General features: G+C 40.1%; 1 protein-coding gene across 1 annotated transcript; it reads left to right on the top strand.

Moving 5' to 3' along the window:
* The first annotated feature begins 10,116 nt into the window (after positions 1 to 10,116).
* col9a2 (procollagen, type IX, alpha 2) lies at positions 10,117 to 26,023 on the top strand. Its single transcript, XM_062435450.1, has 32 exons — positions 10,117 to 10,188; positions 11,562 to 11,636; positions 12,804 to 12,839; positions 12,947 to 13,009; positions 14,653 to 14,706; positions 15,279 to 15,314; positions 16,342 to 16,365; positions 16,511 to 16,564; positions 16,708 to 16,761; positions 17,882 to 17,932; positions 18,022 to 18,078; positions 18,218 to 18,271; positions 19,251 to 19,304; positions 19,446 to 19,499; positions 20,855 to 20,908; positions 21,020 to 21,073; positions 21,227 to 21,280; positions 21,379 to 21,432; positions 21,530 to 21,583; positions 22,602 to 22,646; positions 22,757 to 22,810; positions 22,901 to 22,954; positions 23,042 to 23,095; positions 23,182 to 23,253; positions 23,595 to 23,630; positions 23,777 to 23,821; positions 24,240 to 24,272; positions 24,387 to 24,533; positions 24,680 to 24,734; positions 24,896 to 25,084; positions 25,171 to 25,248; positions 25,818 to 26,023. The coding sequence occupies exons 1-32, from the start codon at positions 10,117 to 10,119 to the stop codon at positions 26,021 to 26,023; spliced, it is 2,076 nt and encodes a 691-aa protein (XP_062291434.1).

Raw genomic sequence — 26,023 nt, 5'->3', positions numbered from 1 at the left:
GATCTGGGGCAACTCATTGAAAATATGAAGGTGAATTTATGTGTGTTTAACCAGGTGTTTGTGGGTAGCTGCTCTAAAGTTTAGTACGCAGTATTTTATATCTGAGTCTGATGGTTTCCAACTGTGCCCTATTTGTCAGTAGTGCTTTATATCATGTGCAACAGAGTAATCATTTTTGATTTATAAGTTGGACAGAACATACCAAAGTAGTTGTGAATCCAGATGACTAAGCCAGGACCTTCTGTCCTTTTTCTGACTTAATGGGTACTATAGGCCATTGGCCGGCTTTACTGACAGGTCTGCAGTCATGTAGGCAGGCAGTTAGTTTTTACTGGTTTCAGACAGATAGCAAAAACAGAGCCCAATATAAACTTCACAAGAAACAATAATTCTCAGTTTTTCAGGGTCACATGATCCAAATACAGCCAAGTGCAACACATATTAATATTAGTAGAATCTGTGTTCTTATCCACTTTAAATTCAGCCCATTTTAGTGCTTCTGTGGATAATCTGGCATCTATCAGGTCCATTTAAAAGTACAAGCTGTAATGTTCTACTATTATTTTATGATCTATTAAAAGTCTGTAACATATTGTTCTGAAAGAATAATGTGATGTCTTGATAAATATTGCTGAGAGTTAAATGAGAAGATTGATACCGCTCTCATATTTGACAGTTACCTAAGTGTGAAGCTAAAGTCGAGCGAGGAGATTTACCTTAGCTTTGCATAAAAATGGGAAGCGGGTTAAAGCATCTAGCTTGGCATAGCAACACCCCTATGACTAACTTTTTTTCGTGTCCTTTTATTTACCTCTTCAAATGCAGCCTTTCATTTTTATCTGTCACTGCAGGCTCACGCTGCCAGCTGGACGCATTTCTGATATGTAGAAAACTGGTACAATTGAGCGATTACCTGGACCATCTTGGACTAATTTGTTCTTAAGTATGTTTTGTGTATAAAAAAACGAGGATAAATGCTAGAATGTGGATAAAAGCTTGTGTGTACGGCTTGTAAAAATGAATCATGCGCAGCTTTATTATTTGCTTAATATAATTCAGAGCTGATGTTGGAATGTCACAGCATGCAATTATAGTCCTCTCAAACAATTTAAATGCAACATTGTTAACAATAACATCCAAATGTTACAAAGCAATTATCATTTCATTTTGCAATGTAACAATTTTAGATTTCATAACTCTAAGGTATAGATTGACTCTTAATTTTTATAGACTATTTCACTTGTGAATGATCCTCAAGACATGTTAAATGAGACAGATATTAAGCACCAATACAAAAAGGACTTTGTTTCACAAGAGTTTCCATTTCATTTCAAATGTATTTCCTGTGTATGTGCATTACATAACCACCTTATTAAGCAAATATTCCATCAGATGTACCTATACACATATACACACCTGTATTAATAAACAGTAGTCCATCTCTGCCCTGTGGAAAGTACCTGACAGGGACTACAAAGGACATGTTTGGGTCCTGTATTTCTTTCCTTTTCTCTTCTTTCTCTGACATATTATACAAATATGCATTATTTTAGTATCTCATTAGGTTGTGGGAAAAAAAAGGGAATATGTCTGTCTCAACTATTCCTGTCCAACATATACAAATTACACTCTGGCTGTCCTTAGCTTTTACAGTTTTAAGCCCTGGTCACACCAGGACTAAGACACTACCCATTCGGAAGGATGTTAGCTCTAGTCCGTCACAATGGCTCTTAAATATTATTTCTGTTTTCTCTGGGCTGTTTATAACCCCTGGTATTTTGTTCTCAGGATTGTAAATGATTCAATAAAGAGTTATTGAAGAAGGGGAAAAAAGCTCTAGCTAACTGTCAATTAGGAGGGTTGTTAGTAAAAGTTGCTAAGAGGGAAACAAGTGTTTATTGAAGAGATGAATTAGACTCCTGTCTCATAAGTATCTGAAACAATTCTTTTTTTGTAGAGCAGAGAGATTAAATAAAACTTGATGATGCAACACGGCTAATAAGCTACAATAGCTTCTTCCATCTGGGACTCCCTCAAAGGTCAGCACTGTAGAGAGGGCTTGCTGTTGGTTGACAGCGCTAATTTGCGTATCAAAGTTTAACTTGACATGAAAAATTCAAGCAGATTTAACTTACCCCTGTGAGGGAATCAAGTGACTGCTGTGATTCCACTGGAATGAACTGCTTTGACCGTGAAATCAATTTTGTGATGTCAAACACTGATGTGACCATGTCTTTAGTCACTATCTGATTTTGGAGCTGCATAAGTCCTTGTGATGAAGGGGAAAGTAACAGATAAAACTGAAGTCAGTATTGTATGTAGCAGGGTATGAGGACTGGCACTACAACTCTATAACACAGCACTTAATAAAGCAAAAGTTCAATCAGGAAGACTATCTGTATGCTTATTCTGTTTATTTACATTTTCTTTACGCAACCCACCTCCAGTTTGATAAGAACCAGCTGTCCATGGGCCCCCCAAATGAGCTCAGCAGAAGTCATCCTACCAGATCTTCAGCCATTGCTCTTCACTCTGTCATCACCACCATCATGTCTAGACTCCATTGGGGGATATTTCAGCACGGCTCATGGTGTAAAATAATAACATTATGATGGGGTCTAACAACCAAAGACTCCACATAAAACTCTTTTTTTCTACTGTACACAGTATGTCAAATAAATTTCATACTTTTTTTTTGTAATTGGAATTTTTGAACAGCCATCTTGCTGAAATGATTGTACAAAACACACTTACTACTATATAATCAGCAACCCTTTTAAAATATTAAAGTCTGACATGTCAGATGTTTAAGTTAGGGACATAGGACATCCTTTTTCTTATATTTCTGTGATAAAGGCTTAGCATGGGGAAGTAATATATGCATTTTTGTAATATCTGTGTGCTGTTCATGCATGTGGGAAAAGGAGAGAGAAACTGCGACAAAGTGTAATGTGCACATGTGCAAACATGTCATTATACTATATGAGGACCTCCTCATAGCCGAAACGCAGGAAATTAACTTGATTACAGCAAACCTGCATGAAATTGTCATGCCTCCTCTTATGTCACGGCACCACTTCACCACAATATTAAATACAATTATTAATTTAATAAATAATTGTCACTGAAAATAAAGAAAATACGGGTAAGAAAGACACACACTCTCTTGTATACGAAATTGAGTAGACACAGCTGAATATTGGTGCATCCCTTTGAGTCATTATTTTGGATCATCCAGGGGGCACAGAGCTGTATATGACTATTGTTTGGTTGTTTTGGCTCATTTTGGGTGCAGAGCTTTTTCAGACAATATTGGCCAGCACTCCATTGTGGGTTTATTTTGATTTATTTTGCATTCCATCAGTGCAATGACAGTGTCTGTGCTGCTCCGCTGTCAGACTAACCCAGTATTTTTCACACGTTTTTCAGGAGGAGGTTACTGCAGGTCCAAAACAACCCCTTCCAGTATCCCCGGACTTGTTCTTGGCTGGGCTGCAGGAAACGCTATAGACGGCTAACAGCGGGGTGTCAGTGCTCAGTTATGCTTGAGCAGGGCAGAGGGGAGTTAAGGTTAGCTCACTGTTACAGAGTTTGCATTCTCCACAAGAAAATGATAGTACATATTTGCAAGACACAGAAAATAACTGGTACTTTTTTCACATTTTAAATCCCATGCCATGAAAGACTAGGAGGTATTACTATGCTTTTATGTTTAGACTTTCTTTTTTGATGAAAAAATAATACTTTTAGTGACTTTCCTCCAACTTAAGCTGACATAATGATAAAATGATAATAATTAATTTGATAAAAGCGTGCAAATACAAATGCACATAACTATGAGGGAATAGTTTGACATTTTGGGAAATATGATTTTTTTTACTTTATTGAATAAGATGAGAAGATTTGATACCACTCTCATATTTGCAAGCTAAATATGAAGCGAAAGCCAGCAGGGATTTTGCTAGACTTATGGTAAAGACTGGAAGCAATAGAAATGAGCTGGCCTGGCTTTGTCTGAAGATTACAAATACACATAATAGCATCTCTTAAAAAATGTTAATTAGTTAGCTTTGGAGGTGTTTTTGTAGGTGTGATTTTGTAGGCTCCCTGCTTCCATTCTTTGTCCTAAACTAAGCTAACTGCTTGCTGGTTCTGTTAAGAATACAGACATGAGAGTGTCATCAATCTTCTCATCTAACTCTTGGCAAAAAAATAAATATGTATATTTCCCAAATTGTTGAACTATTCCTCTGAGTGCCACAGTGCACTAGCTCAAATTTTGTAACGTGGCAACATAATCCCAAAAAAAGCTTAAACATGACTCACATACAATCTGCCTGTGTCCATTTTACATCTGAAACACATCTATCGTGATTATTAGGATTTACTGTTTGTTATTTATGATGTTTGAAGTTTGCAAATCTCACACTAAGAGCTCAGACCACAGTATCATGCCAGGCCACCTTCACAGGCCAATATATTCCACCAATTATGTTTGCTGAAACCAGCATTTCATCGCCTGAAAACTTAAATCATATTCAGGGAGGCTGGGAAAATTTGTGGAGGATACAAGAACAATATCTAGCTACCATATGTTTTTAACCTTTATTTATTCAGGGGAGAGCAATGCTCTCTTTTCCAGAACGACTAGATCACATTCACACAGTTACACATTCATACTTGGAAGCTGCCCAATACAACAGTCGGGCCACTGAGCAGCTCCACTGGAGCAGTTGGGGTTAAGGGCACTGAGGTGCCTCAGTGGTGATGATGAGGGAGGGGTAACTGTTGCTTTTTCACTTTGCCAACTCAGAGTTATCCTACCAGTCCGGGGGATTGAACTGGTGACCTTTTGGTCACAACCTTGCTTCTCTCCTTTAGGCAACTACTGCCCTAATAATGTCATAACATGAACTATTCTTATATGTTAGCCAATGCAAACACATTAAAGCAATAGTAACAATCTGCTGTGTGAAACTGTCTTTGATTCCCCCTCCTGCCTTATCTGTGGTGCTGGTAGAGCGCAGCTCTGGGCTTTGGTCCGAGATGGAATGTGTGCCATTCTTTGTTGCTTAGAAACACCTCACCTAGCTCAGACTGGGGTCATTGGCTGCTAAGCGGTGTGTTTTTTAATCTCCGCAGCAGTCATCACTTTGTCAGCCTGTGACTCTGGGCCAGTTCTCACTATACAGCTGGGTCTCGCCACTACATCAGGTTCAGCTCAGGTAGCAGGCTCAGTGCTCAGTTGGATTTGGACTTCTCTGACAGGGGCCTTTATTGTAAATGCACTTCAAGTGTGTTTCTCAGAATGTGGTATTGCAGTAAAAAGTGCAAAAATAGATGAAGACTTTCACTTGAGTCTTTTAGGATCAAAGCCACTTAACAAAGAGAAAGCCGGCAAAAGCCAGAAGGCACGATCATGTGTGAACATTTACCTCTGCTTTTACATCACTGAACTTGTAGCTTCATGATCGACAACCAAATCACTTGTCTTCATCTGCTGAATTCCCTTATGATTGTACGAGTCAAAGAAGCTTTAACCTTCAACTGACTGTAAGGCTTTTCACACCAAAAGAATAACCATGAAACGCCATAATGAATATGTTTCATACCAGACAGACTTATATCCTCAGCCTGTATATCATCAGCCTGTCAGTGCGTATAACTACTCACTCTGCTCTGACAGTAAACTATGCCTTTTCAATGGAAGGCTCGGCACAGTAAGGGCTTCAGGGTCGTGCCCCAAACCCTGCAGGGTTGTTAATGACCTCTGTTATCACTTCACCGCTACTCCTCACACCTGCACTCAAGAATAATATTTACCCTGTCTGTCATCATGAAACTGTGGGTGTGTGTATTTGTGTGTGTGTGTATGTGTCTTCCTGTCTTCCTGGCGTCAGACTTTAATGATGACTTCCACTCTCACTCTCTTTCTCTGGCTTCTTATTATAGAGGGAAACGCACAGCCTGTCTGTGTGAAACAAATCTTTCTCAGGAAAAGTGGGAGCAGAGAGCTGAATACCAGCGCATAACCAAAACCTCCCTGGTCATTCATAATATTTCAATTAAGCGCTACTTAAATGCATGAACATGCACGTGCGTCTGTATGTGTGTGGTTGAAAAATCTGTTTTGTCCATTTGTGTGCAGGCCAGATAATACCAGAGTGGGCATTTGAGGTGGTGATCCCATACTGCTTGAATTTGGGTGGCATATTCTCATGCATCTCTCAGTAAGCTACAAAAAGTATGTTATCCAGGCATAAAACAATATGTGATTGATTTTCATTTCATCAGTCATAGTCCAGTTAAGTCCTTAATAATTTAAACATGAGCAGGGAGAAAAAGTTTCTAAGTAACTGAGAGAATAGGGAGAGGCCAATGTTTTCCTTGTCTGTTTTTAAAGTTTGAAGAGTCTGGGGAATCATTTGTAATGAGAAAGACAACAACTGGATGATGATTCTTTTCAGTTTTCACCCGTGAGAAGATCAGTGCAGCAGGTTTTTGGATATAAACTCATGTATTTGATCTCTCAATTTTCTGAAATTTGATGCGCGTCTGCTCTCATAGTGTTTCGTGCAGTTTTGTGCCTGAGATTTAGTTGCAAAAAAAATCAAAAAAATCAAATACAATTGGCTCAGTATAGCAGATTTTCATATAGCAACAAAGCAATACTGGTTATCCAGGCTCAGTCAATGTGTTGCAGACAGTTTCCTAAAAGACTATTTTGTTTATTTAAGTTGACAGAAGGTCAGAACTCATTAACCTACATTATTTTCAATATATTGTACTGTCAACATGCAATACTATTTTTTCTGTTTCTTCCATTTGTATATGCTGTTATGTGCATTGCCATAAATATGCAGTTTCTCATCAAATTCAGAGGTTAATCAGAGAAACAAATTAACCTACATAGTGCCCTCACTACACAACTGTGCAGCTTAATAAAAACATGGTATGTTCACATAATGTCTGTTAAAAATATAGAATAGTAGGAAGGTTTACAAGTGACTATCAAGAAATTTTACATTTATGATTATGCTCACATTTTACTCAACGGTATCGTTTCTAGCTGTTGACAGATAATAACACTATGAAGCAGGTCCATGTTTTGTTTGTATCCTGCATGCACGCAAGTACACACATGCAAGGATGCAACTACATGAGTGGTGTGACACATTCCTCCCACTATTTGTTGTTGATGTTGTCAATGAAACATAGAATTGTACCAACAAAAGCAAGGATGAAGAAGACTGTAAGCAAGTAAACATGACCATGAATAATACACAAAAGCTTTGGTGAGATAGACTTTTTTTTAACTCCACAGGGCACCTTTTAAGGGGGAGTCCACTTTTTTTTTTTTAATGAAATTAAGGTTATCTTGGCTTGAGTTTGAGAATTTTAAATATAAAGCCTCCTTTGCAAACTAGAGGTGTAGGAAGTTTGGAAGATGTGGGCATTTAGGAGATCCAAAAAAAAAGATGCTAATGAGTTGCATTATGGTAAATGTGGAATATCTAGTCACCCCGCTTCAATTTTGGCCATTTGATTTTTAGACTGTCCCTCACAAGCCCTCCAACTTCATGGAAGTGCAGTACTTAATCACTGGAGTACTCCTTTGAGTCAAAGTCTGTTATGATAATAAACATTTGCAAAGAGCAGCAAATCTAACATCAAGCTTTACAATGCATGTATCAACTCTTTTTTTAAGTTATTCAGTTACTTGTTGCTACATCAAAGGGTTAATACAATCTGTGCTAGACTATTCCAAGATGTTGCAATTTTCAACTGCTTAAAGGAAGTGACTCATCAGGATTACAAGAAAATACTATTTTGTCATTTGGATTTACAGAACTTTGCTGACTTTGCTACTTCTGAAACATACTTGTGGCATTGAGGCAAACACTTCACAGGCAAACACTGACACTGCACAGTTCACTAGAGCATAATAAATTAGAAGACCATTAACAATGTCTGCTTGTGGTCCCTGCAAGATGCAGATTTGGTGCACTCTGAATTCTATTAGCCACAGTACTAGTCTTGTCATACACATTCAGTCTGTTTTCATAGATGTTTAGTATAAACATATGATTGAGAGATAAACAGGAATACCTTATAATGTAATGCAATGTAACTTTACAAAATGTATGGCCTCAGAGATGAGATAGTTTTTAAACAAAGTAGTATAGTTTTTTTTTTTCAGTTATGCTTTAGCAGATACAAACTTCATGAATATCATTCAAAGAGGTAATCTGTGATCTGCAGCTACTCAGGGATATGAATTAAAACTTTTAAATTTGAAAATCCTTAGATTCTTCACAGTTTCTTCTTTTTTTTCTTTACAGGATTGTGCTATTGAATTTCTTTATATTCTAAGATTCTAAGTTCATTTTGTCTTATCTCCATTCATTCCATGTTACCTACTGTACTTTTTCACTGTCAAAGATTTAAACACTCACTCTCATTGTGACAAAAGAGGTTTGACTCCTTGTGTGGGCAAGTAGAGCAGAACAGAACCCTCCAGGAAAACAAAAACTTGAGGTTGTAAAATCAGTGCAATAATAGATACCACACACACACACACACACACACACACACACACACACACACACACACACACACACACACACACACACATGCCCTCTATTTCATTTTGGTAATTACTATAACCACTCTTATCTTCAAGTTTTCTCAAGGTAATAGTTAATATTTAGTCCATTCAGGAAAAGTATGAAAAAGGCTGTAACAGTTCAGAGTTAGAGTGTGATAAGTGCAACAAGTGAAAATGGATAAAACAAATAAAGTACAGAGCGCATCACTGTGCTGGTTTCCTAATTTGTTGTTTAGAGGGGTCTGTTGCGATTCCCTATTGTGAGCAATAAATCTCAATTTACTAATGCATCTCCTCTCAGAACAGTCTTCATCATCCCTGAGGAGAACAAATGTCTAATCCCCAGTTGTTGCAGCAGGGAGGCCTCCATAGCAACCAAGTAGCTCTGCAGACTGGCATTTGTTCATATGTGTGTTTGCTACCACCTAGTGGGCATAACCATAATTTCTGTATTTGGTGTAGTGTAAATTTCTGTACAATAGGGGTCACTATAAGTTCATTTTTTCACATTCCCATGAGTTTTGTTGATTTAGGCTCAAAAGGCCTTTTTCAATTACTGTGGGAACTAACCTGCTCTTAATGGAATCACCACTAGATGTCAGTAAGTGTACTAAGTTTGAATGGACCTTTAAAGCATACATGGTGGAGTGCCATTATTTACCATCTATCATTGAACTATTAAAGCCAATTTACCAAGGGGGTACAGTTCACAGTTTTTTCAAAGTTGTCCCTGATTACATCCCTCTGGTATACATACTGTACCATCCAAGGAGCTCACCGGTCCCCCTAATCAATGCAGCAGAACACTCACGTGGGAAATGTTTGGAAAAATTTACATCACCATGCAAACGGTAGCCTCGGGTGTGGAAAAGAATTAACAACTCTTTCACATTTTACAGAGAGAGACAGAAGCAGACGCAGAAAGTTGTTGAAGGCCTGTGATTAGGTCTTTCACACACTCAGGTTTCATTCACTGGTCTACTCCCATGGCTTTGGGAGGAGCTTAAGAGCTTCTTAGTGCAATTGGCTTTACCGTGTAAAATATATGCCAATTATTCATAAAGCCTCCAATCACATTGGCAGAAGCTGTGCACATTTGGGAAGTTTGCTCTGCCCCCAATCCAGAAAATCAGAGGTATCTTGAGTGTGTATAGGTATGTATGTGAGTGTGAGTGGGCGTGTGTGTTGATGGGTGCGTAGGGTATTTTTCTTGTGCTTTCAGGGGCCGGCTGTGGGGGCTGGATTACACCTCTCTCTCTGTCCTGCTCCCTCCCCACCTCGAACTCCCCCTCATCCCTCCATCCATCCATCCCTCTCCGCACTCAGCTCTCTCCTCCTGAGTGGATTTTTTCGGGGCTGTGCACATAACCCCCATCCCCCCTCCTCTCAGACAGCTTTGCCCCACCAGTTCCTCACTGTGCCGGCCTGGAGAGGAGTAAGGGAGCGGAAAGAGGAGCTAGAAGAGAGGATTTTGTGAACCGAGGACAGACAGACAGGGGAGAGGGACCATGGCTGCTCTCTCTGCCTTGCTGAAGACCTGGGTAATACTGCAGACCTTGTGTCTGGCTCTGGCCCAAGTGGTAAGTGGACAGGGGAGCTTGAGACCTGCTTGGTTCAGGCACCGCTTCTTTATTCTAGGGTTCAGTGGGAATATGGGCCCTTGGAAATTGCAAGCAGGCACTGGGTGTCAGTGATGTGATGTTATGGGCTGTGTGCTGTCTTAGTGCTGGTTGATGTGATCAAAATGTTGGAAAATGAAACGATTGATTGGCAGCGTGTATATCTGGCTTGCATGTAAAAGAAAGACGAGCTTGGAACAGGTTTTTTTGCTCTGGAGACAGAATGAAACCGGATTATCTACTGCGGATCGTCGACCTTTTCGTGTACGGACTCCTTTCTAAAGTTTTAAGTGAGGAGCTGCGATTGAAGGCAAGGCTTTTTCATTACCTGGGCTACTTTTTTGCCAAGACGACTTTTATTTATCAGAGTGATGAGAACATTGAAGATTTTTTGAGTTTTTTTATGGGCAAAAATGAAAGATGAGTCTGTGGTCATTGACCCAGTTACAGACATATACACAGAGACTTTGCCCACCGAGTGTGAAAGCCTCTATTCAAACAGACACCTACATGTTATCTACTGGATGTTTTTCACTCTTAAGGATTACACTGATTTTTTTTCTCTTTCAATTTCACACATTTTTTGAACACTTGAAGAATTCAAAGTTGGATTAAGAAATTACTTTTTCAGTAACATCTGAGGAATGACTGATCCACTGAGATGCAATTCAAGACAGGCGGAGGAGATAGTGAGATGGAGGGGGGGGGGGGGGGGGGGGGGTTCAGGTGGGGGGAGAGTGGTAAACACTGCCACTCTCATAACCCCTCCTCCCACATTCCTCTTCAATCTCCTGTTCTTACCCCTCTCCTGTGCCAACTACATTTCAAATTGCCCCGTTGTATTATTTTGGTTTCCTTTGATGCACGTTGAAGTCAGTGCATTTTCAGTGGATATTTTGTCCAAAATGCCACACAGTGCAGTAACCCACCCAGATTTTACTTATTTGATGTAAGTTTAGCCTGATTCATTTGACAGTGAATTCATAATATCTGTAATTAATGAACTATCAATTATCAATTGTTTGGTACAGCGATATCCATGAAGCACATCCAGTGTATTTCATATTTTTTTAATGCTTTAGTAGCTTTTGCTTTTAGTTTGACACAAGCTTGCTGGATTTAAAAAGGGGATTTATGACATGCATATTTCTTCACTTGTGCATTTAAAATGATATTCTAAAAAATCTATTTTTAAAGATTGACTTCATTAGGAATCTCTATAAGAAATGGAAGTTTGTCTATAGCATATATGTTTTTCTTAGCTGTAACTTTAAAGGAGTAGGTTTTCTAAAATGACCTGACATTATTAAAATAGTTATTTTTGCTTCTTTCAGAGGGGTCCACCTGGACCTCAAGGCCAGCCTGGCCTACCAGGCCCTTCTGGCACCCCTGGGTCAGACGGCATTGATGTGAGTATCCACACCAGTTTGCCCAACAAGTTTGTCACAAAGACCATCATTGTGCTGGAGAAATACCAACTTAGTGCTTCTCTGCAGTATTGAAGTCTTACCAGCAGAGGGCACTGCAAATGAAAACACACAAGCACAAAAGAGCTCTGTTCCCTGCAGAGAGAGGGGTCTTTGAGAAGAGACCCTTGCTCAGTCCAGGAGTGGGTCTGGGTTTGTGTCACAGTAATGTGATACATTTGAGATATTCTTAGGGTCAACTACATGCAGGTTTTATAAATACAGGCTGCTGGGTATGGTGGAGCAGGACACTAACTGCCTGCAAAAAACAGGTGTTGGTTTCTGTTGCATGATCGTAAACCAGATGTGATCAGGCATTTGATTTGTTTTGATCATCTCATATGTTTTTTTAAAATTAAAAACAAGTCTTTGGTTTAATTGTACCATCACGAATATATGCATTTACCACAGATATTCTGTGAGTTTTGACTTGGGACTAATTAAGAGCTGAGTTTATTGTCAGTATCAGTTTGCTGCCAGAATACAACCAGGATAACTTAGTATTTTATGTCCATTTTCCACTTAGTTATCTTCTGTTAGCACCTCCCGTTACCTCCTCTTGCAAAGAAAGCTATTATGCTTCCTCCAAACTGGCAGGTGTAGTATGTCTCTCAGTTTCTACACTGTGTCTTTTCCACAGTTCCATTTTCTTGGTCCCTATCATAATAGAACATCAAGAAAAGTGGGACCTGATGGAGAATCAGCATTTGTACAAAGCCTTTGTCTAAAGGCTGATCTCACTATAATCATTGGTTGAATTCTTGAAGAGGAGCCTCTCTTACTACAGTATGTGTTGACTGAAAGAACATATTATATATTAATGCTTAATACATTAAGTATTTATACAGAGGTACCATGATGTCCATTTGCATGATGTATTCTAACTACACAAACTTACAATACCAGGCTAACTTTTGACACATTAGAGGCACTTTAATCTGCCAAATGTATTTTTGTGATAACAAGCCCAGAGAGCCACACAACTTTTAGCACCTGTCAACTGGAAAGAAAAATCATTTGGAAGACATTTTAAAATGAAAGACTGTCAGTCATGCCACAACCAATAACTACAAGAGTTAAGAGTTAATATTTATCTATCTCTCTTTGCAGGGAGATAAAGGACCTCCTGGCCCCCCTGGACCACCAGTAAGTTTGTACTTCACAGTTTGTTGAAGTTGATCTTACAAAAAATGTAATATTTAATTTATCTGCACTTGGTTTTGTTCATAACAATAGTGTACGTTTTACTGTAGGGACAAAAGGGAGAGCCAGGAGAGCCAGGTCCTGATGGAGTTCCAGGAGAGAATGGCATCGATGTAAGTAAACTGTTTACTTTTTCTTTTTACAATTTTATGAGTGTGTGTTGTATATGAGAGGATAAAAAGAGAGAGGAGTGCAAGAAGTCAGAAAATAACTGTGAAAACCCTTCTGAAATGATAAGAAAAAATCTTGAAAAGAAAACTTTCTGAGAGGTTTAATGTGGACATTAATGCTGACAGCACTTGATTAACAAAAAAAAACCAAAAAACCTCTTTGAAGAAATATGTGAGAAAACACTACTGTACTCTTCTTGTCAGGAGGCAAAAACATGAGGTTAAATTTTTTAAGGTACCATGTAGTATTTTTGACCACCTGTGGCGCTGTGGAGCAATATTCTGATGAGTGGGTTTATGTATTTGGGGGTGACATGACACATTTTTGCTGCTACAAGAGGAAGGCAAGTCAGTGGCAGTAATAAAGTATGTTGTTCTAGTTTGCAGTGTGCAAATAAAAAAGGAGAAAAGTAGAATACACCCACAAGCTGATGTAAGCAAAACAGTTTTTATGATGTTTTATGAGGTAGAGAATGCATTAACAATGTTTATAACACCTCAAGGCTGCACACAATGCATTTGGGTGAGAAATGTTGAATGTAATCAAAACAGCTTACAATAAAAACTCCACAGGGTAACTTTAAATTATTATGAAGTCAGTAGGGTGTGCATAATAAAATGTATTATTAAAAAAGTCATCAAAAATGTATGTTATTAAGCTACATTAAGCCTTTGTTTTTGTTTTAATCTAATATTTAATCTGACATAACAAAGTCTCATAGCCCTGTTTTACATTAGGGATTTTCAATTCAAGAAAAAGTTTTTAGGCTACATTAAGCTGCAATGTTCTTGCTGAGCTGTTTTCACAGGCTATAAAAATATCCCTCTGAATATTGTCATGACCCTTGAACTTCTAACTATTGGTTTATTGTGAACATGGTGATTTGGTCATTAAAGCTTATTTCACTGTCAGTCATAGAAAAGTCCTGTGTGGGGAGAGTGTTACCTGAACCTTTTCAAACTACATGATGAGGTCAATAGACCTGATGTCAAACCCATTATTACTGATTACGCTCATCTTATTTTCAGTAATCACAGATAGAAAGCAGATGTAGATAAGGACAAGCCAGTGAGTTTTAAATGATTTTTAAGCTATTTGCCACTTCAGCTATTTATCTGATTATACTGTTGTGCAGCTTTTCTGAAGGCAAATTCAAGTCTCGATTAGAGGGAAGTAATATTGCCTCATGATCACATGCTAACTGAAGCACACACACACACAGACACACAGACACACACACACACACACACACACACACACACACACACACACACACACACACACACACACACACACACACACACACACACATTCCTTAGAGCTTTAGCCAGTAATCCGCTCTGGAATCTCAATCCCGGGTTTTTTTCCTAATTACTTACAAGAGCAGTGTCAGCTTCGATCAAATGTGTGATTAGTCATATTGTTATGTGAATTCAAGTCATACGTAGCTCATAGAAAGCACACTGGTGAATTATAATTTACTATTTACCCCCAATATTTTACCTTCCTTGGTAAGGCCTGATCGCTATACACAATTACAGCATACTGCATCCACCTGCCTTCATCTCTTTCTGTCTGCCCGCAGGGTTTGATTGGAGCAAAGGGTGACCGAGGCCCTATTGGGAGCCCTGGCCCTAAGGCAAGTGTCTGGTTGTAACTGTGCACCTGAAATGAGATTTAGTTCTAATTCACCATAACGCTGCTAATCTGTGGAAAGCATGGAACTCATTTAACATGTTGATATTGATTGTAGAATAGTATTTCCTAATTTAAAAAAGGGCAGTGGTTGTAAGGATCCTTTACTTAAGTAAAATGCATCGAAATTTATATCAGTTATTAAGTATTATTAATGAGCTTATGCATTAATGTGTGAGCAGCTTTTTAATGGGGTAGCTTTACATACTGTTGAATTATTTACTCTATAACGATGCAGCATATTATATAAACTAATAATAAATCTTCATTTGAAATATAGTTGACAGTTAAATAAGTAGAATGTAAAATATTTGCTTCTGAAATGTACTCAAGTGAATATATAAAGTAACATACAATAGAAAGAAGTTTTTAAAAAAATTCAATATAATTGTCTGAAAATGTGCATCCATAATAACATGTAATTAGACTTTCATTCTGATAAAACATTGAATCTCATGTTGTCCAACTGCATACCCTGAATTGTATTCCTCACCATGTCGTTTATGTTGTCCACAGGGTCAGTCTGGACCAAGTGGTGAGCCTGGCCCTCCTGTAAGTAAACTATTTGATATCTATGACCTCTCTGCTGCTATAAAGTTGGTATGATGAGGGATACCTAATATATATTTTAATGGATATTGTATACTGTATAAACAAGGTATAACAAATTAGATAATGTTTTATCTTATGAGGCTGTCATGATAACTGAGTGAAAATGAAAATGAGTTATGACAGGCTGAATTAAGCATTGTTTGAAACCTAGTCAGTTTCCCAACACACATATTGTAACCCAGCTGCTCTCATAAGGCAACCTCCCGAGTCCCTTTTACTTCATGCCTGAATGCCTGACCAGCTGTGCCCCCTTTTGGATTTAGTTTTTCCAGATGTGGCATATGCCTTCTACAGCTGAGCTGATATGCACCTTATTACTACACAATCCTTAATGTAGTAGAAAAGAGCTGTCAATGATCCACATCATCATGTCTGTATTATCATTAAAAAAAACACTAAATGCAACAGTTGAATTCATACACACCAGTAGTGTGATGCTAATTGGTTCACTGCTGCAAAGTTAGCATGCCATCACACTCACTGTAACACATTCTGACACCACTAGGTGGAGCTCAGTGTCCATCTATTAGACATCATACACCATATTCAAACATTAATTCCAGAGTCATCCAATGTCATGCTTGAGTGCAACATTATTAGTTAAATCCTTTGTTTAGCATTAACAGGCATCCTGTCTGGGGGGGTGTGCTTGTACATCCAGCTGCCTCATGCTACAAAGACAGGAGATCCTGCCCTGTGGGCTGTTCTTCCTCCAAGAAGGCTTACTTACTTAATTACTTTGTTTATAATTAATTCCAAAAGACACAGCAAACATAAACTGATTGTCCTCTGTGTCTCTGTTCATCTTGAGCGCTGTTTACCCTTCGCTCTGACACTATGCACACACGCATTACTGAATTACTTCTGCCATTATTAATTGGCTTTCGCAAGCGTTAATTGATACTTTGACGAATTGGTCCCACTTGTTATACAGTAATTTAACCCCTTGTGCCTTCTGTCCACACAGGGACCCGGCCTTCCAGGACTGTCTGTAAGTAGCTTGTATGTTATTATACAGTTATCCCTTTATCACTTAATGACTTTACTATAAGGTGTGGAAATGATTTAGTGGCTGGTGAAGAGTGCAGGCAGTATGTTTTCTCTTATTCGCTCTGTCTCTGTCACTCTCTGTATAGGGTGCTCCAGGGCCAATTGGTCTTCCTGGTGAAATTGGACCAAATGGACCAAAGGTAGAACACTGGCTACAGTTTATTCCACTGCCTGAATGACTGACAAACATCTTAACATCTTATGAAAAGGTTATAAGCTCCCAGGCTCCTTAGGTCTTAAACTATTTTATTCACAGCTTCTTTCTTTCCTATGCTTTGTTTAGGGTATTCTGGGACCACCTGGAGCTCCAGGACTTCCTGGACCTCCTGGCAAACCAGTAAGTGCTCACTCATGACTGGTTTTTCTTGGAAATATCTGAGCAGGTCACCTGTGGTCACCTGTTTCTCTAATTTCTAATGGAACAAAACCCTCATTAAACTGAAGATCTAGTGAGTACAGATAAAACCACAGCTTATCATGTTGTAGTGGATGAGATGGACTTAGATAACAGGAACACATACAGTGCATTGCAATAAACAACATATAAAATTATTTAAAAACAACACAAAATACAACCTGGATTGTATCAGATATACCTGCAGTTTTGTCCACTCTGTAAATTCAAGCTGATAATCTTTTCAGGGTACGTTAAATATATTATACCTACCCCATTTTTTGTTTAGCATCATATAATGCCATCCAACTGTATAAATTCCACTTAACTCACTGTTCACATTTTGAAACTCACTTGAACAAACTCAGAGAAGACAAGAGTAAGTGATGGATGAGCTACCAGGAGCTCACTGGCCTTTATAAAGCATATAGTTATATCAGTGTAATTGCAGTTAGCTTACCTTAGTGAAAGGGATCGCAGTGTAAAAGTACAAATCAAAGAAAAAACTAGTTCAGCCTCACATCTGCTAATGTACTCTGCTCAGCAGAACCTGTAGCAACTAATGTGTGTTTTAAAACACCTAGCACAACCAAAGCTCACTGCTTCTTATACTGGTCCCAAGTGGTGAAATACAGCAGTGCACTTTCAAGTCTATTTTCCAATGGTGTATGTACTCTCCTGTGTGCATCTCTGAATGGTTCTAAGAAGGGAAAGGAGGTGGGGTGTCTTCATCGAGAGTGATGTTCCTAGCCCAGGGGAGTGTATTTGTTTAGCTTTAGTGCTATCCTACAGTAAATAAACCCCCATTAGATCAGTGGGCTGTCTCATCTGACTGTAGCAGGAATACATCAGCCCCTGTAGAGATACTTTACTCTCTAACTCAATCTATAAACAGAGAGAAGGAAAGATAGAGGGAGAAATAGATAGACAGAGAGAGTGCTGACTCAGCTCGTGGGAGTAGAGTCTGTCAGTTGTGACCAGGTGACTCCACCCATCCATCCATCCATCCATCCATCCATCCATCCATCCATCCATCCATCCATCTATCCTTCTGTCTATCTAGGGTCCTCCTGGGAAGTTCATTGGTGGAGAGGAGGGCAGTGCAGACTTCCAGGTCAGATCTAATGACATCTTCTTTCTGCAAATCTATTTTGACATAATTTCACATTTCATAATCCATATATTTCCTCCTCTCGACAACAGTGTCCTCTTAACTGTCCAGCAGGACCTAAGGGCCCCCAGGGACTACAAGGAGTCAAGGTGAGTACTTTGCTTTTCTGTTTCAACTCACCCTGGAGAAATACGCATACACACAGTTTACACAGTGTTTTTCAGCATCAATGATTATGGAACATTTGAAAATTGTTATGACACTAAACTGACGATTGTTGCTTTCTAGGGACACAAAGGACGTGCCGGTATTCTGGGAGAGCCTGGTAGCATTGGAAAATCGGTGAGCTGCGCTACATCTCAGTTTTGCTGAGAGTGGATACACGCAAACACCCAAACAAGTACATGCTGTACAGTCTTGCAAAACTCACCCACCATTCAGTACCAGCAGAGGCAAGGATTAGCTCTAATGAAGCCCCCTGAGGCACATGACTGGCACTAATCTGGCTGCGATTAGTCAGGCCTGGCCCTGGCCCTGCAATCGGCATGCAGCAAGCCAGATGAAAGAGGTGGTGAAGAGCCAGGTACATGAAGGGGAGGATGAGAGAGTCAGGGTTCGTGCAGCTTCCTCACCTCACTGTATTAAGCAGAGCTAATGAGCACACAGTGGGCTCCTAGGGAACAGCTAGCCAAGCCCCAGGTATTAACCTCTGATCTTCCCACACAAGGAGCCTTCTGGCAGCGCTTAGACACTCAAAACACTCAATGCACCAAGTTACCACTCCTCCCAAGCAGACCAGTGTTTTAGAAGGTTTGCTAAAACTCAAGGTTTCACTTTAGCGCTGCTCTTCTCACTTGCTATACCACTATTTACTATTTGATACCAAAGACTTCATAGATTAGTATCACAATGATCTTCAGACTAGTGAAAAATAAAAATTAGATGTGTAGTTTAGCGTAGCGTAGCATAAAGACTCAAAGCAGGGGGTACATTTCAAAAATCTACCTGGCATCTCCCAAAATTAACACATTATATCGTATTTATATTTTAGACTACAAAAATGTAAAAATGAGTTGTGGTTTTATGGGCAGTTGCGTTCCAGACTGTGTATTGTTATTCTTTATGCTAAACAATCCATCCTGGCTTCATATTTTGTGCACAAGCATGAGTCTCTATTGATCTGCATGACGCTTTTCAAGACCTCCTACAACTTTTTGAAAATGTTCTCATGTGCCATGATTGGTAGCAAGCACCTGTTCTGCAGAGAGCAGCAGAGAAATAGAATGACTAATGGCCTGCTCTTTTTCCTTTCCTCCACCAGGGGCCCAGGGGAGAAGTGGGCATCTCTGGGGAGCAGGGCATCCCAGGACCTCCGGTATGCAGAGAATTCAAGTTTTTGTCACCTGGAAAAGTTACAAATAAAGGCTATTGTTTTGGTGTAGTGTTATGTTGGACTGACAGAACCTCATGTTCTAAGGGTCAGTTTTTCCATTAACTTGTTTTTCTTTGTCCTAAGGGTCCAATGGGCCTGAGGGGTTATCCAGGAATGATGGGTCCCAAAGGAGAGGCGGTGAGTACCAGCATTTCTTTTTACTTTTTTCACGTTCAAATTCAACTTTTTGTCCTCTTTCTTTTTTTGGTATTACGCTGTCCTCGTTCTTAGATGAGCACAAAAGAGGCACAGTCAGACCTGCCCCCACTATACAAACATCATCCATTACCAGCAATGGGGACATATGGAAATGATGCTAACACAAATCTCTCCCCTCCTCTAATGAGTTGGGGTTGTCTGGGTCCACGGTGCCTCCATCTGTAGTTAATGATCCGCTGTAGCCATCCGTCTTACTGTTAACATTAGCCGCGTTAGCCAAGTTAGCATCCCGGCTTAGTGCCAAAGCAAGAGTGGCTGGCTCTCTGTGTAGCTCCCATTAGTGAAGTGAGTTAAGCCCTAATTACCCCTTTATCACAATGAATAGTAGGCTGCCGTGACTTAGCAGCTTCTCTGATCTGAAGTGATTGATCGCTCTTTTCTGGGTGGATCGTAACAGTGGTGCCAGCCTTATGAACACAAAAGTCCTTGACTGACTGACTGAGTGATGAAGTTACACCATTAGTCAGCCGAAGTCCCATAATGCATTTCGCACCAAACGGCAGTAATAGCGGAAGTAAAGCCATTGTAATTTTCGCTGTAGGACTGCTAATATGTCATTTTATTAAATTTTTAGGTGAGAACATAACCATTTAGATTCCCAATATGTGGTAAATTCATCCACAAAACACCTATTTGGAAATTTGCTCTTACGTTTTCGGAGATGTGAGGAGCTACATTAGTTTTTATGAATGTAAAGTGAAGCTTCATGTTTTTACTGGACAGAACAACAGCGCTGCCTATGGGGCTATTATCACATTTCAATAAATATACATGTTCTAAAATGAACAGATTAGCCCTTATTAAATACCATTTTGTATTTTTATTATAGTTACAGTACAGTAAGAATAACATAACAGTAACAAGTTACTGCTTCTCTCTGTCACTGAAGTTATTTTTTGTGAGAAAAAAAGTGTTAGTGGAGCTTTGAGCTGAGATTGTTTAGTCACAGTACAGTCAGGTAGTTGAGTTAAAGCTGAGCTGCTGCTTTCAGAAAGTACACTGCTGTTCCAACTGCAGAGTGGTCATACTGTGTCCTCCCATCCTCTGAAGTATGTGCTCCTGAGTTGAACTTACCAAGTCTGAACTAGCAAATACAGAAGTCTGAATTTGGTGTAGAGAAAGGCCCTATGTCAAATTTTGTTCAGTCAATGCGTGCTGCACTTCCTCGGGTCTGCTTCCTGTGTCTGTTGTTTCAAATTAAAAGCCCAATATAATTTTATACACGGTCCAGCAACATACTAGGTTTTGACCAAGTCTTATTTGTTCTTCCTCAGGGGCCTCGTGGTTATAAGGGTATCACCGGACCTGTCGGAATTCCTGGGCCTCCTGTAAGATTGCACACACACCAACACAAACAAAGACTCAACTACTTATAGAAGATCAGATAGACACATACACACACACCTTAGGTACTCTAAATCTCTCTCTGTTGTTTGCAGGGTGAGGAGGGACCTCAGGGACCACCTGGAGAGGCAGGAGACAAGGGAGACAAAGTAGGTGACTCTGCAAGTGTTTTTCTTTGAAGATTATTGTCAAAATTGAGGCGCCCACAAAAAGAGTTTAAATATTTCTCAAAGCTTGAATGGGCCCAGTGATCCTGATGGGCATTTTGAATACACTGACGCTGATTTGGATATCTTCTGCAGGGCAGCCGAGGTATCCAAGGCCCACAGGGTGCGGTAGGCAAAAAGGGAGAAAATGTGAGTGAATACACTTTTGTTTATGCACAACACAGTTGATACAGTGTTTGGAGAGTTTGCCAAATGAAGTTGACTATCTCATGTGCCTGCTTTTTCAGGGTCTGCCTGGTATTGATGGAAAAGATGGCACACCTGGTATTCCTGGAATGAAGGTACGGGTAGCCAGCTGTGATAATGATGAGAAACTTCAATCTCAGAGGAAGATGACAATTTTTCTTATCTTCTTCTTATGTTCCCTTCTGTCTGCAGGGCGGCCCTGGCCAGGCTGGGATGCCTGGACCTCCTGGTCCTCAGGGGACAGCGGTGAGTGATCCTTTAATGTATGTTGGTCTAAGGATGGTTCAGTAATGGCACTAAAGTCACATGCAAATAAGTCTCTCTGTAAACGCTTATTGTCACTCATACTACGAAGGGGATCATTCTGTTCTCTTCCACACTTCAGCAAAGCCAGAACACAGGCAGAAAACCAGAGTGAAGCAGCCTATACATTTTGGTATGTTCTGTTTTCTGGGCACTATTCCATGTTAACAGTGACCCTGTGACCCAGGCTGTTTTAGAATTTAAGCCACCTTGAAACAGCATTCTCCCTCCCACCTCAAGTGATTTATCACAATCAGACCAGTGGGTATACACATGTGTGTGTGTGTGTGTGTGTGTGTGTGTGTGTGTGTGTGTGTGTGTGTGTGTGTGTGTGTGTGTGTGTGTGTGTGCGCGTCCGTGCGCGTCCGTGCGTGCGCGCGTGTGAGTGTGTGATTTTGTGCACGTCATTCTGAATAAGGGGTAATGGAGCATGAGATGCACACTTTGCTGTGTGGTCATTGCGGTGACACTAACGCTGCTGCAAAATCAAACACCATAACTTAGCCTCCTTTATACTCTGCTGTGATATACCATCACATCCACCTATGCTCACAATTTCACTGCAAGGAAACCTGCTGCAAGGTATATGGCCATGGCTGTGACTCGGCCTATTTTCATAGTTACAGTAGCATGTACAAACATCCACATTTATGCCTCTAGCAGTGTCAGAGTTCCTCCCGGTATTTCAAACATATGAACTATAGTGTCTTATCATACTGTGAAAGTAAAGATACAAGAATACAATACAGGTTTATTTTTAGGCTTTATTTTTGAGAGTTTTCACCTTGATTTGATTGTATATTGCGAAATGTAGGAAAAGAGAAAGGGGTATCACATACCCACACACTTAATCAAACCTGATATGGTTTACATCCTAATCATTAGACAACCAGCCTAACGCCCAAGATACAGATGTAACTTTGATTAGCACTTTTTTCATTCTTGTTAATTCTCTCTGTAGGGATTACCTGGCAGTCCTGGGACAAAGGGTGGAGCTGGATTTAAGGTAAGCCTTTTACAAAATCATATAACATATTGAGCTTGTTTTCAACCTTCTTTTTTTCATAATATGTATACCTTTTACCTGTATGAAAGCCATTTTCTTTCCCTTGTTAGGGTGAACCAGGACCTAGGGGTCATACTGGCATGTCTGGTGCACCTGGACCTCTGGTAACACACACAGACACAGACAAAACATCAGTGTTTTCATGCATTACAATTGAGAACTTGTGCTAAATTGAGTCAACTGCTTGTTCTTAGGGTGAGCCTGGTGTTCCTGGTGAGGCTGGTATGGAGGGAGTTCCTGGACCCAAGGTAAAAATCCCAAATAATTATACTAAAACACTTACATCTTTTGCTACATTATAAAGCAGACATACTCATCTCATCTGACTTCCACAGGGTGACAGAGGTCAACGAGGACCAGTTGGGCCACAAGGAATCAACGGCAAGCCCGTAAGCTGCTTCTGTCTCTTTTTTGCTCTCTTTTTTTAAACATATGCTGCTATACTTTCAATTCTATCTCTAATGTCTCCTGACAGGGAATCAAAGGAGAGAGAGGACCCATTGGTGTTCCAGGTGCCCAGGGCCTTAGTGGAACCAAGGGAGACAAGGTCTGTGTGCAGAAACAAATACATACTGTATATTGCTTTGTGAATTCATGTGTAACATTGCCTGTACTCAAAAATACTTTATAATAGTTTAGTTACATAGACTTGTCCATTGGGGGCAGTGTTTACCCATGAATAAAAGTCACACAAATCCACAGTAAATCACAGTTTGAAGCAAGTAATATAAATGATAATCTAAGTATTCTCATTGTCTTTGTTTTAGATATCAGACAACATATTTCTTACTTTGTGCTCTCTGGTGTCTCTTGCTGCAATCAATATTTAGGATATTATAATTTAGATTTGACCACATTTACATGTACTCAAACCATTTCTCTCTCCAGGGCTTCCAAGGAAAAGTTGGGGGGAAAGGAGACTTTGTGAGTCATTATCTTTTAAACTGGATTGTCAGACACATATCTTTTACAGTGTTCTGTATTTTAGCTCCAATCCTGACAAATCTTTTTTTTATAGTCATCCTTCTCTCCCACTCTATTTAAAATCTTTTTCTCTCTGTCACTTTTAGGGTGACCCTGGTGTTGAGGGATTGGCTGGCGAGAAAGGTGAAAAGGTAAAGATCATTACCGCACAATTTAAAGCTGTTTCAGACTTCTTGTTATAAAGCACCACCAAAAGTCTTGGAATCTACAAAACACTAAAACTTGCAGGCTTTAGATAAGGAAGTTCAAACATTTGGCTTTAAAGGCATCAAAGCAGAATGATATATAGCAGAACATTTTATAACCATACCGAAGTTAAGAAGAAGAGGAAGTCTGTTTTTGAATTTGCATGCAATAATAATCCAGATGGCAAATGAGCTATTTACATGACAGTGAAGCAGTGATGCACGTTGGCTCTTTGAAGCAGCATTTTAGGCATTCATTCAGAACATTCATTCTTGAATTATTGCTCAATGAGTGTCTCTGAGGCAGAAATGATGATGGAAATGATGAATGTGAAAATGACAAAGTTTCTCATTGCTGTGACAGGGTTTGTCTGGCGAACCCGGGCCCAAAGGACAGGTAGGCATCACACCATGCAGTAATCTGTATGCCAGACTTGTTTCTTCCTTTTTGCCTCTCAAATCATTGCATTTTTTATGTATACTCACTCTTCCTTAACATTTCTCTTCACAGCAAGGAGTGAGGGGTGATTCTGGACACAACGGTCCAACCGGAGACCCTGGTAAACCAGGTGACCAGGGACCATCAGGACTGCCTGGTCCTAGGGGACTCAATGGAGAGCGAGGAGTACCTGGCATGCCAGGCATTCAGGGATCAACAGTGAGTCCAGTTCACTCTTGATGTGTGATGCACGGAACATATAAGTATATAAGCATTTATTGATGTACTTGGTCGATAATGGAAATGTGTTATTGGAAAGCGATGCCAGAGAAATTGTTGTCTGAGTCTGCTCTTCCTCCCTCCAGGGACGCGATGCATCTGACCAGCATATCATTGAAGTGGTGTTGAAGATGTTGCAGGGTGAGCGCCTAGACCTGAATATTCACCTTTGATGTCCATAGGGGATATTAGATTAGCTCATTTCTCCGAAACTGCTTTCATCTCCTGAGCCCATCATCAAAGGTAATTCAATCAAAATTTTTCTCGGCTGTAAAATGATGAAGCTGTCTCCTCTGTCACAGAGAGGCTAGCAGCTGTAGCGGTGAGCGCCAAGAGGGCTGTGCTCGGTGGAGCAGGTGTAATGGGACCACCCGGGCCTCCTGGACCTCCAGGGCCATCGGGATCCCAGGGTCCGCATGGCTTACCTGGTCCTCGTGGTATTCCTGGCATTATTGGAGGACATGGACAGATTGGAAACACAGGGCTTAAAGGTAGGAATGGACAGTATGGCATCAAAACATGTAAATCTTATAGAATAGACAGCTTTTCACATCGTATCCTCTTTTGTCTTAACCAGGAAAGAGAGGGGCAAAGGGTGATAGAGGAGATCCTGGTAAACCCCATCCTGGACCACCAGGACCCCCGGGATTACAGGGTAAGAGCTGAGGCCTCCCATACATGAAATGTCATACAGTTGGATTTTATGTAAGTGAATAAACATTGCACTATGCAGTTTAAGTATGTTTTACTGACCAAAGGTTAAGAGGAGGGAAGGGGAAATAAGAAAGTGAAGGACTTTGCATTACAGCTCTTGCCACAGGAGAGCCTGCTCAAAGGCATTTTAAAAGCATCATTAACTTCAGTCATTTAACAGATGCTCTTGAATGAGAATGTAATAGGATTTCAGCAGTACACACTAATTCAGATTCACACTCCCTGATGCACACATACACACAGGGTAAATATATGCATATATACAGGACACACGCGTAATTTAAGTTGAGAGTGGTATTTCCTTGATTAGAAACCACTCAAGTTCTCAAAATGGGCTGTATGGATGAAAATTAATAAAGCAATAAGATATTGTGATAGCTTTCTAAGGGTTAGAGTTAGGGTTCAGTAGATGTAATCATCCTTGAAAGTTTTCAGTAGTGACAACCTGAACTTGTAGTTAATAATTTTTCATTTTTCAAAATCACTCAAAATTAATATTTGCCTCCGCAGGTCCTCCAGGTGTTGATGGTGTGGCTCGGGATGGCAGGCCTGGTGAGAGAGGGCCTCAGGGATCAGCCGGAGAGGCCGGTCGCCCCGGAAAGGCGGGTTCGTCAGGTCTCCCAGGCTTCTGCGAGGCGGCAATGTGTCTGGCAGCATCAGCATACACCTCCCCGAGACTACAGGAGGCAGGAACGATCAAAGGACCCAATGTTTAG

This window comes from Scomber scombrus, chromosome 16 (genome assembly GCF_963691925.1).
Source record: "Scomber scombrus chromosome 16, fScoSco1.1, whole genome shotgun sequence".
Classification (NCBI taxonomy): domain Eukaryota; kingdom Metazoa; phylum Chordata; class Actinopteri; order Scombriformes; family Scombridae; genus Scomber; species Scomber scombrus.
The sequence above is the reverse complement of the archived record's forward strand: the minus strand, read 5'-3'. Positions and strand labels throughout refer to the sequence as shown.